The sequence below is a fragment of the Drosophila obscura genome, unplaced genomic scaffold, assembly GCF_018151105.1.
Source record: "Drosophila obscura isolate BZ-5 IFL unplaced genomic scaffold, ASM1815110v1 contig_179, whole genome shotgun sequence".
In the NCBI taxonomy this organism is placed as follows: domain Eukaryota; kingdom Metazoa; phylum Arthropoda; class Insecta; order Diptera; family Drosophilidae; genus Drosophila; species Drosophila obscura.
The window spans coordinates 6,163,607-6,180,908 of NW_024542766.1; the positions used below are offsets into that span (position 1 = coordinate 6,163,607).

General features: G+C 39.6%; 1 protein-coding gene across 3 annotated transcripts in view; it reads right to left on the reverse strand.

Moving 5' to 3' along the window:
* Positions 1-17,302, reverse strand: part of LOC111074865 (stathmin) — a 77,400-nt gene that overhangs the window by 25,021 nt on the left and 35,077 nt on the right. For 2 of the 3 annotated variants that reach the window (XM_041592356.1, XM_041592353.1), the window contains exon 2: positions 7,808-7,891. The exons of the other annotated variant lie outside the window; for it this stretch is intronic. In XM_041592356.1, coding sequence (XP_041448290.1) covers positions 7,808-7,891 — 84 coding nt within the window. The remainder of the gene's footprint in view (positions 1-7,807; positions 7,892-17,302) is intronic. 3 annotated transcript variants of the gene reach the window in all.

Genomic DNA, 17,302 nt, shown 5'->3' on the forward strand with positions numbered 1-17,302 from the left:
GTGGATTGTTGGTAATTAAGACTGATACTATAAAACCGGATACGGCAAAAGTGTTCGTCAATGTGGCGCCTGACGGTGAGGCATTCGCTTGGGGGAAAAAAAAACAGGAAGCCACGGCTACTACGATGATGAATTCCTATCCCAGTTCTAATGATCTGAGTGACAGGAACTAATTAGAAAGAGTTTCTGATTGAATTTCAGGGAAACCTCCCTGGAAAAATGAATTGAATTTCATGGAACGCCATTGGAACAATTGATTAAATTGCAGGGAGAACTCTTGAATTGAATTCGAGCAGAAATTAAAGCCGGAAATGTTTCCTTCCACCTTTTGAGTATAACTTTTCAAGCATAAATCTGCAGAACATACTGTTTTTTTTAAGTTGTTGTTGTTGTTGCTTCAAAGCTAAAGAAATATGCATAAATATTTTATAGAAATTTTTAGCATTTCCATCAAAGCAAAATGTCAGCAATTCCGCACAAAAAGGGCCCAAGGAAAACACCCGACACGACACCAAGGCATAAATAAAGGATATTCGTAAGGGCGGCAGCAGGAGCATGCAGGAGCAGGCTCTCCCTAGGAAAAGGAAGGTGGCAGGATATCTGTCAGAGGCAGCAAAAATAGAAAGAGCAGCAGAGGAGTGAAGGAGCGGAGCAACTCAAAAGACTGGCAGGGCAGGCAGCAGGCAGCAGCAGCAACTGTGTGAAAATTATACGTTCAATGAAAATATTTGCCAACACATGGCAGCACACACACAAAAAAGGAGCGAGTCCTGCAAGGAGTACGAGCTGCAGTGTGTCCTGGTCTCTAAGCCATATGCAGAATGATGGCTGATACTACCCTTACCAGAATAATTCTATCTCCTAGTATATAACCCTCAATGCAGAATAACAGTCCCGTCCCGCCCGCCCTTCCGCTGCTGCTCCTTGGACTTTTTGTGGTCTCTGCTCTGGGGGCTTAGAGGCACAACCACAATGCAATTTTGCGGTTGCACACTTATGTATAGAGAGAGCGGAGGGAATGAGAGATGGGGGGCTGGGGCTGGGGTTGCGTTGGGGCAAGGGACAGCTCACTTGAATGCGCAATCAGCAGGACCTCCACGGACCATGTCCTTTACGTGCGTGCGTAATAATAAAATTGTCAGGCTCATAAATAAAATGTTGCATACAAATGGGCGAACAATCAAAGCAGGAAGTATGGGTGGCAGCACAGGGAGGCGGTTAAGGGCATGTGGCAGCAAGCAACAAAAAGAGAGAGCAGGGAATGCAGCAGGAATCCAAAGAGAGCAGAGAATGGGAGAGCAGGGTGCTCTGGGAGTATGGTGTGCCATTTCCATATGCAGTGCAGTGGCATGCAACGAATGCGATAACCAAAGTTGACCGCAGCATTGCTCTGATTCCCCCCCCCCCACACTTGTTACCGCCCTCCCTACGCCCCATTTTGAGGTCAGAATATGTCGCAACCTTTTCACAGCTCCATCTTTCGCACTGGCCCTTTTATTCCCGGGATTTTCACAGCTTTTCCCAGTGTCATATCAGGCATTCATGTCCATGCATTTCCGTCATTTAATGAACTTTGGTTTTTGGTTGCCGTTTTTTTTTTTTACAAGTTTTACCAAGCGCATAATTTCGTTTTAATATTCATTTTAATATTATTAAATTTCATGTATTGTTTGTGTGAGAGGAGTAAGTTTTTTATCACGTATACGCATCGTTGCACTCACAGAAACCCACAGAGAGAGGGTGACAGAGAGAGGGTGACAGAGAGAGAGAGACAGACAGAGGAGAGGAGAGGAGAGAAGGTGGTGTGTGGATGAGTCCTACAGCAATGAAGATTTAAATGAATATTCAAAGATAATTTGTTGCAAATTTCATCAACAAATTTGCATGCAATATTGCATAATATTTACAATATTATAATGGAAATTGCTATATGATCGGTCTTTTTTTTTTTTTTTGTGTTTCTTTCAAGTGTTAATTGAGAAATATATTGTTAATTTATTTGCAGCACTTGTATCTTGATTCATTCATTTCTCGGTTTGTTTAATCGCATATTTTCACAGAAATTCGATTTATTCTGTTCATCTTTATGAAATATTATACACATATTTTTTTTGGCATGTGGCAGGCATGCTCCAAGCGATAAAATTATTTGCAAATCAGAGACAAAAGAGTAAATCAACATCAATTTGCTTGCAAACACACAACATTATTATTTGTCCCCTGGGGGTACTGCTGCTGCTGCTGCTGCTGTATGGAGGTCCAGCAGGAGGCATTACCATAAATAATTTCATCAATTTACTGCCTCCCTACCTGCCCCTCCTCTCTCTTTTCGCACTGCCTACCAATATTATGATTATGATTATTATTGAATTTCGTATTTTGGCAAATTTCCCACATAATAAGAGAAAACGCAAAGGAAAAGCAAACATTTGTGCGATATTTGTGTTGTTGTGTGCTTTGCGGGGGGGCTTCTACTGAGGAAGAAACATATTTGGTATGCAAATGATGACAGCCAGAACGCAGAGAGCCGGAACCCGCAACGTGGTCCAGTAATCGTGTAGATGGAGCCGATGGAACCGCTGGAACCCCTGGGGGAAATGGTGCTCTGTTCGAAGTAGAATGTTATCCTGGCCCAAACATTGGCGCAAGTGCAGCAAATGCCATGTGCCTGTGTGCGTGTGTGTGTTAACATGGCAAGCGTTTTAGCCAGGAAACTATTCCCCACTGCTCTACCCCTTCGGCAGGATAGAGAAAGAAAGGGATACAGAGAGAGAGAGAGCACTTCTCTTGGCTTAATGCATAATTGAAGTTTTGTGCTGCAAAGTTTTGGCCTCATGCCTCATGGAAATGCAACGAACATCCCCCCCATCCCCACTCTATGCCCCTCACGAATAAACATTTTCCAGACAAATACAAATCCCGCATTCGAAATACAAATATTCGTTTTGGCCAGAGAAAGCAGCAGCAGAGAGCAGCCACGAACAGAATGAATGAAATATTGTATGTTCAGGGCAGCAATTAAAGCGTTCTAAATGGAGATGTTCTCCGTTTTTGGAAGCACAAATACACAAAGGCAAATGGCAGGGGGCGATGTTTCAGAGATCATGCAAATGAGTCTTAGAATGGGTTTTACTCTGAGCAGATTATGCAGCAGGCTGCATCTTTCATTAATGGATTATTCATTTCAGGCTTTTATATGGATGTTTAGCCTTTTATAAAACAGATGTTGCATTGGTGAATCAATTATACCTTGAAAGACACACACAGTCGCATTTTTTATTCAATTATTCTGGTAGAAAATACTTGCCCTTCATGGAGTACTTTCCGCTGCACTCTTTTTCGCAATTTCTTTTCCTTTTTTTATGCGATGATATATATTTCTGTAGTCTCCAGTTTATTAGCCATTATTGTGAACATTTGCTTTTGGCCTTCCGCCAGACTGCAATAAAGATTAATGTTTTCTCCAACCCTACAAATCCCCTCCCCGCCCACGATTGCCACAAACAACAAACTATTTGCACTCTCTCTCTCCCTCGCTTCCGCGGCAATTTGTCATCATAAACAATATTTCACAATATCCGCTTTTGCCTTTTGCCATTTGGCCATTTTTACTCTTCAGCTTTTGGCCATTTTGTTAAAAGCCAGAAAAAAACAAACAGCGAGGGGGATCATGGTACATGGGCGAATGAGGGCAGGGAACACTTTTACTTTTTACAAGAAATTGGTGGGGGGGGAAAAAACCAAAAGCAAATAACATTCCTAATAGATTTTTAGAGCTTCAAATTTGAAAGATTTTTCTTTGATTTTTTTTCTTTTTTAAAAATGTATATATATAGAAAACTATTGTTTTGCACAGGGTTTCATAAATATTCAATTTAAAAAAGAATTCCACAGTCAAAAGTCAGCTGAACCAACGGGAAAATATTCAGCCATAAATGTGAATAAATCTACATTTGCTGGTTGGCACGGCTGGCTTTTCCTTTGGGAATTTTCCTTGTGTACAGTCACAGCAAAAATTCCTCCCCCTCTAGAGAATTTTTTTCAAACAAGTTTTAATTTTAAGTGCCCAAAGTGTTTTTATTTCGTTTAAATTTTTTTCTTCTTTTTTTCACTTATTGAAAGAAATGTTTTTCGCTTTTTGTGCAGTCATTGAAGGAAGTGTCGCCAGTCGGCGGCCATTTCTGTTTGTTTGCTATAACACTTTCGCAAAGGAGAGAAAACTTCTGTCCATTCACTTTCTCTTTCTCTCTCCCTCTGTGACTCTCTGAATATATCTGCTTTCTCACTCCTTCTCCTCTTGCTTGCAATTGAGTTGATTTCTGTTTTAATTGCATTTTCTTCATGAAAAAACCAGGAGGAGGGTGGGGGAAAAGAAGAGTGGAATTTAATTAAAGCAAATAAAATGTGTTAATTAAAAAACTGTGCATATAATTGAATTGTCAACTGTATTCATACGTAGATCCTGCAACTACAGGGTCTCCTGAATACCGAGCTCCAATCCCATTTGCTGGCTTTTTTTTTTGCAGAAATTTTATGAAATAAACAAATTTATTGATAGGAGGGAAGAGGCCTCGAAAATTTGTTGTAGGATACCCTGCTAAATATGGCTGAGCTAAATCTTAACGAAAGTAGCAGGCATACATATAGGTCTTACGTAAAGCACCAACCAGAGTGGGCCCAGGGACGATACCTAGGGGGCATTATCTACGAGAAACGGAAGGCAGATAGATGCTAATTTTTAAAATAATATAAATATTAATTAAAAAAAATTAAAAATAAAAAAAAATAATAAAAAATAAAAATAATATAAAATAATATAAATATTAATTATTAAAATAATATAAATATTAATTATTAAAATAATATAAATATTAATTATTAAAATAATATAAGTAATGAGTAGCTAAGCTATGCTTAAAGGCCTATAGCGTAAAATATTACATTTCTGCCTTGTCAAACATCTCCAAAAAATCATAGTACCCTAAACTTAAAGGACATTAAATACGGAGCCAGTATGTTTTGCATTTCCACTTCCATTACCATCAATATTAATTATTAATTGCAAATTGAGCGTTGTTTATTGATTTTACAGCAGAAAGCGATAAGCATGTAAAAAAAGAATGCACATTATTTATGGGGGAAATATTATTTGTACGACACGTATATTGCATTATCAATTTTTTTCACATTCACATTTACATACATTGATTGCATTTTTCACATTTTCCACATATTCCCGGGGCTAATATTTTGGTCGGCGGCTTTATTATTATTACGTCACTAACTTAATTAGCTTTTAATTAGTGCTACGTTCGATGTAAATATTTAATTTCAGAAAATTTTGTTTGCTATTTACACAGTTTTATCATTTAAATTATAGAAAAATTAATTGTTTGCAGTAGATGAAGGGTTTGTCCTTCCATCGTATGTCTGTCTGTCTGCCTCTGTTTCGTGTGTTAATTAGGGATGGCAAATGCTGTTTAATATTTTATGATTATAATGCTAGATAATTGCCGAGGGAATAGGCGAGGAATTACCGGAATGGCTGGAATTAATTGATAATTTTAGTGACTTAGAAGGGGGGCAAATTATAATTATTGTTTCCCTCGGAATCCCTTGTTACTTTCATTTCTTTATCCCATCTAATCATTGACACTCGTAGTATTATGCAGCGTGTACCTACCTACCCCTAATGAATGCATTCATCTTTTATTTATTTGAAAAATATTCACTCTTCCACTTCATTTCTATCTCTGGAGCTACTTTATTTCCCGCACCCCTCACTCACGAGTTTGACCAACAAAACTAGTTAAGATAAATCTGTTTCACTCCATTCTTTACACACCCTTCACCACACTCCTTACTTTTGTGGGGGCGTATGCCCCATGCCCCATACATACATACATATATATCTTTCCGCCCCCCGTTTTCATACAACTTTTCGCACTTTAATGACTTTTGCGCGAGGAAGTTTTTGCCGTTTTCTTGCCATTAGCCAAAGGGAAAGAAGATACATATAGAAAATTAATGAACTTGCCGGAAAATATGGTAGTAAGGAACAAAAGAAAGTGCGAGATGGAAGGGTGGAAAAGACAGCAAAAAAAAAAAAAAACATAGAGAGAGAAGTGCTAAAATTGGCAGATGGCCATAATGAATGTGAATGCGAAAATCTGGCAACAGTTGAAGGGTTTTCGTTGGATATGATGGATATTCGGCACTGATTGAAGCAGGGGGCGCAGGGGTATTTTTTCACTAATTGAAGATGGGGGTATTCAAGTTGAAGAAAAGCCAACTAATGGTCTCAAAAATAACTGGAAAATTCAATAGAGAAGAAAACAAAAAACTATTTTAATGCACACGCAGCAAAGTAATCCAAACTTTTGATTCCATAGCAAAGTGAATGAAATTAACTTGTAATTAACATTTAATTAATATTTAAATTGAAGAAATGTATGTTAATTCTGCTTTAATGTATCCTGGGATATTTAGCTAAAGAAATTTCTACAAACAATGCAATGGATACCTTCCTTTAGGTATTCTCTATCCACACTGATATCTGATACAGACTCTCATTGTTATTTCTGCACTCTATTATCCTGAAGTACCTCTAGTCACAGCCCTCTCTCGCTTAAGCCAGCATTATTATCCTCGCTCCTCGCTCTAGCACTGGAATCATCACCGGATTCCTACATCTGCAAGCCCTAATTACAAGCCGACCGCAAAAACCAAGCAAATAATAAATATGAACCGGGTTTTGGTGCCCTAAAGCCAGATGAAAATTAACTGCAAGGTTCTCACGTAAACATCCTCCGAACAAAATGTGTTTGCAGGACACAGAGCTTATCCCAAAAAACCACAGTGGGCGAGACACATTCGCAAAGTATTTAAAATGTTGCAACAATAACAAATAAACAAATTAATTTCATACGCTTTCACGTAGCAAGAGAATCAACGTACAAAATAACACGTATACGCCGCGTGGCGGAGAGATCCGGGGGGGCGGGAACACGGAGGGGCGGGGTGAGCCAGGAGTTTACTTCATTTTCCATGGCGCCGTCCAGACGATTTTGACATTTTATTACCTCACAAAAAGCCAACAAAGGCGAGCAAAAGCCAACAAACAGCCAGGAAAGCCAAAGAAAAGTCGGGAGGGCGGGGGTTAACGCAAGTAGACGGTGAGTTTCTGGGTGGAATGACTCACTTAGGCCCCTTGGCTCTCAGTCTACCAACCACCTGACCAACCAACCAACCGCCCGACGGGCTTTATGTTGTGTTCCCGTGGTTGCCTGTTCCTGGATCCCCTGGGGCCCTGTCGTGTTGTCGCGTTTTCAGCTTTCCTTTTTTTTGTTTTGGTCGGTCTCCGCACTAAATTGTCCAACTAATACTACAATTTTGGGGAACGATTTTCTGTTACTGTTTTCTCGTTTGCCAAAGTTTCCGCCCGTAACGAAAGCACGTATTGCCCATCAGACAGTTTCAATGTCCATTAGTTCCGATGATCAGGAGCGAGCGCCCCGAAGCTTTGTCCATCATACAATTAGATGCGTGAATGAAGGTCTGACAGACTGCTCAGGTGAAGGCTTTTCCTATTTTTGGCTGGAAATCTCATTAAATTGTTGGTCCCTAAAGATGGCAAAAGGTGGGCTTTGGGCGTGACATGGAACCTGAGTTGAGTTTTATTTTTGGCATATAAAGCATGTGTATTTAAAAGTCGATTAACTTTTAAGGGAATTATATTAATAGATAAATTTGCATGTGTCTTTTATATATTTTTTTGATTTAATATCATTTAAGGTATTTTACTTACTTATAAATTTAACTTTCTTGTTGAGTCGCGGCTGCTTGGAGCGCACTTTATTATTTTTCTTAATGGGCGCCGATCTTCTCGATACTATAAATTTATATGCATCGATATATCCGCCATTTAGGAAAGCATGTATTTAAAATTATTATGGAGAAAAGTTTACACTTATTAGAACAACATTTATTCATATATAAAAATTGTGAATAAAAAACCTTTGGTAACAGTTTGATTTGCACTGCGACAATGCTCCTAAAATATGTAACAGATTTGGCTGTGTGGAACCCTTGCAACAAAAACTACAGCAAATGTATAATTAAACTGTTGCAAAATACCAATAAAATACAACACAAAATTGATTTCATTTTTAAATCATCAACTAAAATAAAAGCTAAAATGAATTGCAATACAAACTACATTCCAATGAAACTCCCATTTAGAGACACATTTCCAATGATGCTGCTGCCATTTAGAGATACATTTCCGACATTCAATTTTACACATTTACACAGAACCCAACACTAGCACCCCCCCAGGTAAAGGGAAAATCTTTGAGCTTAGTAAACATTTTCTGCAGCTTAAAGTTTCATTTGACTAATTGAAGAAAAACATTTCGACTTTATTTTGCACTTAATTGAAGTCAAATATATCTGTAACTGGCAGAGATATGTACATGCATGTGTATCCTTTTGGTTTACAATTGCAAAAGTCAAGTAAATATATTTTCCACAAGTTAACATTTGCTGAATATCGATTTCAAATCAGAGAGAGGGAAAACATGTTCTTAAAGATGCCTCAAAAATTTGCATATTTGAAAAATTGAAGATGTGAACAGGCTGTGGACCTTCATTCGTAGATTGAGAGGCCTGCAGAAGTGGTCCTTCTGCCAACAGATTGCCCTGCCTCCCCTCCCTACCCTTCCAATGGATAGAAATGGCCTTCCCCTATAGCATTGAATGCATGAAAAGCCCTTTCCTTCCAACCCTTCTATTGGAATGGCAGCATTTCAACAGCTGGTGACGCGGCCCTTGTCCTGGCCCATGGCCATTGTTGCTTTTAGGCTTTACTCATACCCTTTCTTTCCCCACTTTATTTTTTTTGGTCCTATGTTTATTTTTGTCACACTTTTGTTGCGCCGGCCAACAGGCAAAGAGTCAACAAGGAACAGAAAACAAAAAGCAGGCAACAACAGGCCAGCAGGACTGAGCCAAAAATTGTTCAGACAATAACATTGAATTTTTATTGAAACACGTTTCAGAGTTCCACACACAGAGCCAGACTGGGGGAAAATGTGTTTTATGCAAATAAAGTTTTATGTTAAATGCATGGAAGAAGTGGCTCGGCTTGGCTTTTGTGTGAGTAGAGGCGAGGAGGAGGAGTGTTGGCTAAAGTTTCTGCCACAATTTGTGGCAATTAAGTAAAAGGAGAAGTCAACTAAGAAGAGCGAGAAGACAAGTCAAAATGTTGACAGAAGGCCAAGGAGTGGTGTGGTGTGGTGTGGCACTCCCTCTTTTGCGACGCTGTTTTGAAGCGTTTTCGACGCTGTTTCGACCACGTTTCGGAGCTGTTTTGAAGCTGTTCTGTCGCCTGTTTCTTCTCTCTTTTTTTTAAATTTAATAACAGCTTATCAAAGTTATTTTTGTTGTAGAGTTTTACCAAAGTTGTATTCTTTCATTAGAAATTTAGAAAGGTCGCATTAGGAGTTTAGGAAAAGTTCTTGCCATTTAATTAGGAGTTTAAAATTTAATTTTTATGCCTCAACTGATGTGACAAAGCTTAACCGCTTCTGTTTCTATCCGTATCCGTTTCCGTTGCCTGTGTTTGTGGTTGTGGCTCATTAAGATGGCCAAAATATACAGTTAACAGGCAGAGCAGAGCCAGCAGCAGCAGCAGCAACTGATAAACAGAGAAGTAATTTGTGATTATGGCATACTTTCGGGCGACCATGTGAAATATATTGCCTTACGTCCTGTGACCTTTTTCCATCACCCTCCCTCCTTAAGTTTTCTGTCTTCTTTCGCAAGCAGAGACGACTCACAGAACATTTTCTGCTAGATTAAGCATAATTTTATAATTGGATGCGCAGCAGGGCGGGCGGGCGTGGCCAATAACGTTCCTTAAGGTGACAAAATAAAAGACTTTCCAGAGAATAATTATTATAAGAGTTTAATGCAAAGAGATATTGGTTTGACGGAGAGGAATCCATTTAAAAGAAATGTAGAATATATAAATTTCTGGTATACTTCTAGTATATGCTATATATATTTTTGAATATTTCCAGTATTTTCTAGTATATTTCTAGTATATGTCTGGTATTTTTTTCTTTAAAGAACTACAAAAATTTAGAGAGTGATTAAAATCAAGAATTTTGTCTTGAGCAAAATCTGCAATCATTATTTATCCCACGAGAAATCACAGTTTTCGGTGTGTGGGGCTTGGGGGATGGGGAAAGGTGGAAAACTGTCGAAAATTGTCGTCGATGTGTCTTCTGCAGCTTGCATCCTAGGGATTAAGGAATCCTATAGACATCCATTTATCATCGCAGCTTCAGTGGCATCCTCCACGCCCCCTAAGATGCCTCCTCCGGTGGCACGGAAAGGATACAAACGAGCGGCGTCGGCGGCGGCGCAATATGCGAATGTCAGTGTCATTGTTGAAGTGTTTGATTGTTGCCAGATGGGTTGCAAGGATGGGGCTTAGACGTGTAATGGGAGTGGAATGCATGCATGAATTATTTAACAGCAGCGCCCCCACGCGCGAGCGAGTCTCTCTGAAGGGTCCAGAGGGGAGGACGAAGAGAAAACAGTTGACGTTTGACATGAAGAGTGGGGGGCGGTAAGGGCACTGGCAGTGGCAGGGCCATAAGCACCGGGTCCTCGAAAAAGCAGAAATAAAAGAAAAAGAAATAAAATAGTGCAAATGCAATTTACGCCACAAACAAAGGAGCACAAAAAGCAGACACAAAATGGAGGGGAAAATGGGAAAACTCCACCAAAAAGAGAGACTACGCGGCCTCCAATGAAAAAGGGAAATGTTGCTGTTGCTGTTGCTGCTGCTGCTGCCCTGCCCCCCCATCAGGGGAGGCACTCACTGAAGTTGAAGAAAATTGCATTAAGTGTGGCAGACAGCGAAATAGAGGCACGTAGATGAGCAGATCCCAGAGTCGCCGCCATCCCATCTGTTCGGACGAGGCATTTTTGGTTGTGTGAAAAACCCTGAAAAGGCTGGAGGTTACCCTCCCCACCCCCCGCAAGGCCACAGAAGAACAGCAGGCGATGAACGAAAGGAGGGTGGCGGGTAGGTGGGCAAGTCAGAGCTTTAGCATATGCCCCATGCATATGTCATATCTGTCGCTTTTCCAGACAGACATTTCTCCGCGTACAGCATCGGGCATGTTTTATGTTATCTCAAATTTGGTTAGTCTCAACTTTAAGTTTCTCTTTTTTGTTGGAAAAGTTTCTGGGGAGCATCTACCACACACAAAAAATAAAACCACTAAAAATATTCCATTTTATTTTATTTTCATGTAAAAATTTGCAAACAGAATCACATTTCCTTTAAAAAGTAGAAAACTGGGAGCAGAAATAATATTTTGCTTGTGAAGAGTGGTAAAAATTTAGGTAGAATTTCAATGCTTAAAATATGTAATTCAGTTGGGGATTTTCTAAGAAAAATAACCATTTCCTTACAGTATTTTCTCTTGTTAGAAATGCTATATTTTTCCTATAAACAACATCGCTCCCTCAATTGACTTTAAAGAATAAAAAACCTTAAACTGCTTCACCGCTGCATACCCCCAAACATTTCCTCAAAAGTATCGCATAACAATAAAAAAATATGAAGGAGGAACAAAAGTGATGCGAGAATACTGATGAACGAAAATACATCCACTGCAAATGTTGACTGCACAATTTTATGGACTCGCAGGATAAATATATCCCCTCTTTATTTGCCCCAAAGAGTCGCCACAGAGGAGGAACTCCACCAAAGAGTCGCCACAAGAAGAATGAACTCCTCCAGAGAGAGAGAGAGAGGGAGAGAGCAGTCACAGAAGGAGAAATAACTGTCGTCGAGGCATTGACGGATGATGACATATACCCACAGAGAGAGTTTCCCGGGGTGAGCTGCCAATTCCCTTCATTTTTATCGGCGAAACTGTCGACATATTTAAATGTTAAAATGCTGAATGTTGAAATGGATATGCAGTTCAGTTCCCGAGCCAATTTGTTGGCCCAAAGAGCGGCGGCATGCCCCCTGGCATGTCAATGAGGGAAAACAGCGAACGAAGGATAAGTCACCGAAATATGCAACTTCATTAATTTTTTTTTGCAGAGAGGAGAGCATCTCGTCGCGTCGAGGAAAACCAACAAAAGAAATGAAAATTAAGTAATGTTATGTATGCGTCTGTTACGTGAGACACATGCGGAAAAGGAGAAACAAAAGGAGGATGGAGGCTAGGCGGCGCCTACTGCAGGGATAATATGGAAAAATGTGCCCGCTACGTGACAGAGTGGCCCAAATATCTCAACGTACTGCCACCAAGAGGAGTAAGTAATGCCACAGCTGCTGTGGCAGAGATACATTTCACAAAATAAAGTTAAAAAGTTTTCCGCAAGAAACTAAGGAAAATTTGATTACGACGAATGTTAGATGAGTTACGTGAGGATGGTGTGTGGTGTCGTGTTAGATGGAGGAGTTTCTGAAGCATGAAATGTGCATAAGGCTTAAGGAAATCATTGTAATGAGTGGAAATTATACTAATTCGTTTTGGGGGAAATCCAAGACAGATGGAATAGACGAATATCTTTGCTTAGGTATTAAGTAGCCCAAAACACCTTTAACAAATTTTTTATATAAAAAAAAAACACAAATATTCAGCGTTTCTGATATTCCTAATAAAAAGTTTGACATATTTTAAACGTTAATTTCCTTTTTCAATTTTATTTAATCAAAGTTTTTCCTGCATCTTTTTTTTTTATGGAAAAATCGCCTATAAACGAATAATGAAATTTAGAAATAAAAGAAATAAAATGATAAAAGCGAATTTCCTGCCTTTGACAGACATCTATACGACTGACTTGCCTCTGGCTATTCCACAGATTTAATTTGCTCCGCTAGAGTCTATTTTTTTTTGCCCCTCTATTGGGGTATATTTTCCCTGTCAATGTTTCATGTGCTTTTAAACGAGTGAAAATTACACACAAGAGAAAATTACACACAAGAGACGACACTCGAAAGAGTTGGTGGCATTATTAATGACGCTCGACAGACAGTTTGTTGAAACGCCAGAAACTCCAAGCCTCCCCCGCCGCCACCGTAAAAAACAGACCAGAAAAGGGCGGCCAAAAAGGTGTTGGTCGCGGCAGGAAATGAAAACAGAGTTTCGTAAAAGTCCGCCAGCCAGCCACAGGACATGGATGGAGTTCAGCCGTAAAACAGATCCAGACGAGTGTTTGTCAAATTTGACAGGCGCTTCACACACACACAAAAAAAGGAAAAAGGACAGGAAAAACTGTTTGTTTATGGGTGGCAGCTGTATTCATAAACTTTTCACTTTTATTTATGAGTGTGGTCGGTGTTTTTCCAGGGATTTTACACTCAGTCTGAAAACCGATAGAGGCGCATTTTCCACGCACTAACTTTGTACCTTTCAGCTTTTTTTTCAGTTTTTTTTTTATTAAATAAAACATTTGCGCCTCGTATGGCATCGTTATCGTTATCATGTAAATTCTGTTGTATCATTTTAATTGCCATGTTTCGTGGAAAATCTATGGGAAAAAGGTCGTTAAAGGGAGGAAAAACTGAGGTTTGTGGCGCTGGAAAACCACCGAAAATATGTATCCACATTTAAACATTGAAAGACGTTCGCAATATTTCCGCAACACATTCTTAACTTTCGTAAAAGTCAGCTAACTTTCATATCACATCGACAGGAAATCCTCTCTGGCAGCTGCTAATGAGGCAACTTTCACAACATGCAACATCGTCCCTCAACCCCCTAAGCCACAAAAAATATTCCTTTGGCCTGCTCCGTTTTTTCACCCCAATTTCAAGGCCAAATCAAAGCAAAATCAACGGAAAATGGAGTCACGCAAATGGTACAGCGTAAAATTATATAACCATCAAACAAACATTTTCTTTTGCAGCAGTAAAAGAAAAAACCATAAGTAATTTCTTTAATTAATTTCACAGTCCATGCCGAAATTTTTGTTACTTCTTAATAAAAATCAATCGATCTAATGGCCGTCTAGCGTTAAACGTTGACTTAATGTAACCAGATAGAAGTTATAAGATAGAAGCAGGAGCCAAACACACACAAAATGTTAGCGTGCAGAAAAATACCGCACTGGCGCCGAAATGTCGGCTACTGGCAGTCGTCAAGGACTCGAAGGACATTTTGGTTAATGAGACACACGCATACTTAATGCGAGAAGTCAAAGTATTTCTATATACAGGGTATTTGAGGGCATGCTTCCTGTGTTTAACAAGAGGAGAAGAGCACTCCTTAAAGAAACTTTTCCACTACGTCATAATAGTCGAAGAGAATATTATTTATTCTCTGCACAGATTTACCATAAACGAAAGGACATATTCTATAATAAATACGAAGAAATTAGAGAAATTGTCTAGAGATATTTTGTGTTAAAAAGTTTTGTCTGACATTTCCCCATCTTTGACATTTGAAAATCAAGAAAAAAACTTCTTGTACATAATGGAATAATTCTTACAGAAAAATTCTATGAAAAAATTCCAATTTAATTTTCTACTTGGAACGCAACAAAAAAAAACTCTGAATGAAGGGTATCTTTCCGTCGAAATATAATATATTTCCTTAAGATTTGCCATCGCTACTGTGCCATTAGTACCTACACATGTTGTACAGCTTAGTGGGTGGTCCTACACATGCACACCCACCCACCCACTAATTCATCATACTAATATGTCGTCTGATCCACAAGCCACAAGAGCTGCCGAGAGCATTTTGGCAAGCAGCGTTGTATCTACCGGAATACATCACATTAAATTCGCCACTGATGTCAGTTTGAGAGTTGATTTGTCTCTTCTCTGCCTGTGCCACTCTGCCTCTGCAGCCGCTGGCCCCACTCTGCTGCCTGTGTGTCTTGCAATTTATCTTAATTGATTTATGCTCGAGGCAGCAGCAACATAGAGTCCTTGACTCAAGCAATCTAATACGTACAGCAGACATCTTTGCCTTAAATGTTATTAATGTAATTTTTGGCGGCTTTTGCATGCTAAGTGTTTGTAATTTATCTAATTGCTCGTTAGATTAGCAAGGGGATCACAGATTTAAGGGAGGTAAACCATTGAAATTATTGTGGTTTTGTACGTAATAAAAGGGATTATATATTATGTGAATGTGAATGAAAGATGATTCCCAGTAAAATACTTGGTTTAGAAAGGCAGATGCTTCTATTTTACATGTGCTTCCAGCTCTAAAAGATACATTTTATTTTTCAACAAAAGAACAATAGATTAATTGTTTTATTCTTGCCAAATGCTTACTTCCCTTTCCATTGAACGAACCCTGACCTTCTGCTCCACCTCCTATTTTGCCCTTTGCTGGAAGTGCATTCAAACGTTTAATTTTCTTTTTTGGCAAATTGCCAATCGATGCAAAGCATAAATGTAAAATTGAAGTTTCCCTCACATCTGAGCTCCCAATTTCCACGTTTTCCGTTTCTTCTTCCTCCCAGCAAAAACAGCAGCCAAAAAGCATTTTGAATTGCAATTTCGCAGCAAGGAAATCTAATTTGCTCAAGCGAAAAACCCAAAAAGGGCTAGAAACACACACAGAGGGGCGAAGATACTTGTATGGGGGGGGGATGATGTGTGATGTGTGGTGTGTGTGTGTGTGTGTGCCCCAAAGCGCTGACAATTAGAGGCATCGCAAGGCCCAAGCTAAATGAAAATCGTGCGCTGCCATCGTCAGCCTTGGCTGTTGCGGGTATGAGGGTATGGCAGAAGCAGAGGCATGGGGATGGGCATGAGACAGCTGCAGCAGCAGCAACAGCCGAGGAAGAAACCTTACTTTCAAATTAAGGACACCTTCAATGACATGCATATTAAATTATTTTACACATGCTGCAAGTAACATTTGATTAATGCCATTTCGACACTTGTCTTGTCCATTAGATGATTGAAATTACTATTTTAAAGTGCTTTTTGATACTTTTGGAATGTCGAGAGAGCTTGAGAGTTCAGTTGTCTCTGCTTTGAAGGCAGCTTTGCATTTATTATTGTCTGGCGGCGGCCCTAAGGCCACCAAATCGTTAGTTAAAGATGATTTTTAGCATCAGAAACCATTTAATATTTATATCTAAGCAATTCTTCGAATAACGCTCTATTGAGCGTACTTTTTGCTACTTAATGGAATGTATATGGTTGCCATTTTTTGCATTTATCCTTAGCAATTGATAAAATTGATATTCCAATTACAGAATACAGCACACAGCATAAACGGTGGGACGGCACAGGTTGTCTCTTAAAATTGATTTATAATCGCCGTGTGGGGCAGTAAATATGCAATGTTACCCTCAGTGCCTTAAACGGTCGAACCGTCCCCCAACGGCATAGGCCCATTATTTTTCTCACTCCCTTACTCACTCTCGCACGTTCCCCTTTTCGCATGTTGTCGTCGTCAGTCGTCATTGCTCTTTACTCTAGTATTTTTTTTGTTATTGTTTTTTTTTTCCTACGTTCTTTTTTTTTATGTAAGAACCGGCAGCTCTGTCAATAAATCAATAAATGCCGTCCTTTTGTCGTCATTCTGCCCGGTTCAGGTTCTGGTGCTGTTCCGTTCTGTTCGGTTCTGTTCGCTCGTCCGTGTGCATATTGCGCAATCATTGTGCCCCCGCTCTCCCCCTGCTGCCTAACATGTGTGTTTGTGGGTGTGTGTGCTTGCGATTGTTTGCGGCGATTATTATTGTGTTTTAATAGCCACCTCAATCACATATATTCGCCCATATATGTACATACGAGTATATCCTATATAAATAGGATATAAAAATCAAGGCATAACTGCGACGAGGACCGAGCGACTACTAGTCACTCCGTAGTATGAATGAATGTCATTCGAGTGTGTAATATAGACATTCATATGCATTACAGAAAGGACCTGTGAACGCAAGGACGGACCTTCGGTGTGTCGCTATGTCTTTGTGTGTGCTGCTAAAATTAAATTCCATGCCTATAAAGAAAGCGGAGAGAAGTGGAGTGTAGGAGGAGTGGAGTGGAGGCAGAGTTGAGGTGGATGTGGAGTGGAGCTGGTTTGGTGTGTAGGAGCCGCCTCTGCTCCATCGAGTGGTGACTCATTTTGTTAGCCGGCGGCTGACTGGCGCCCCATGCGATGGTACTACCATGGAAAAAAAAACACAAGAAAATTAAAGTTTGCGGCGGGAGGGGGACAAAAATTGTTATTGCCTTTTGGCATTTTAGTTTTTTTTTTTTTTTTGGTTCCTGGCTTTTCTTTTCTGGCTTAAT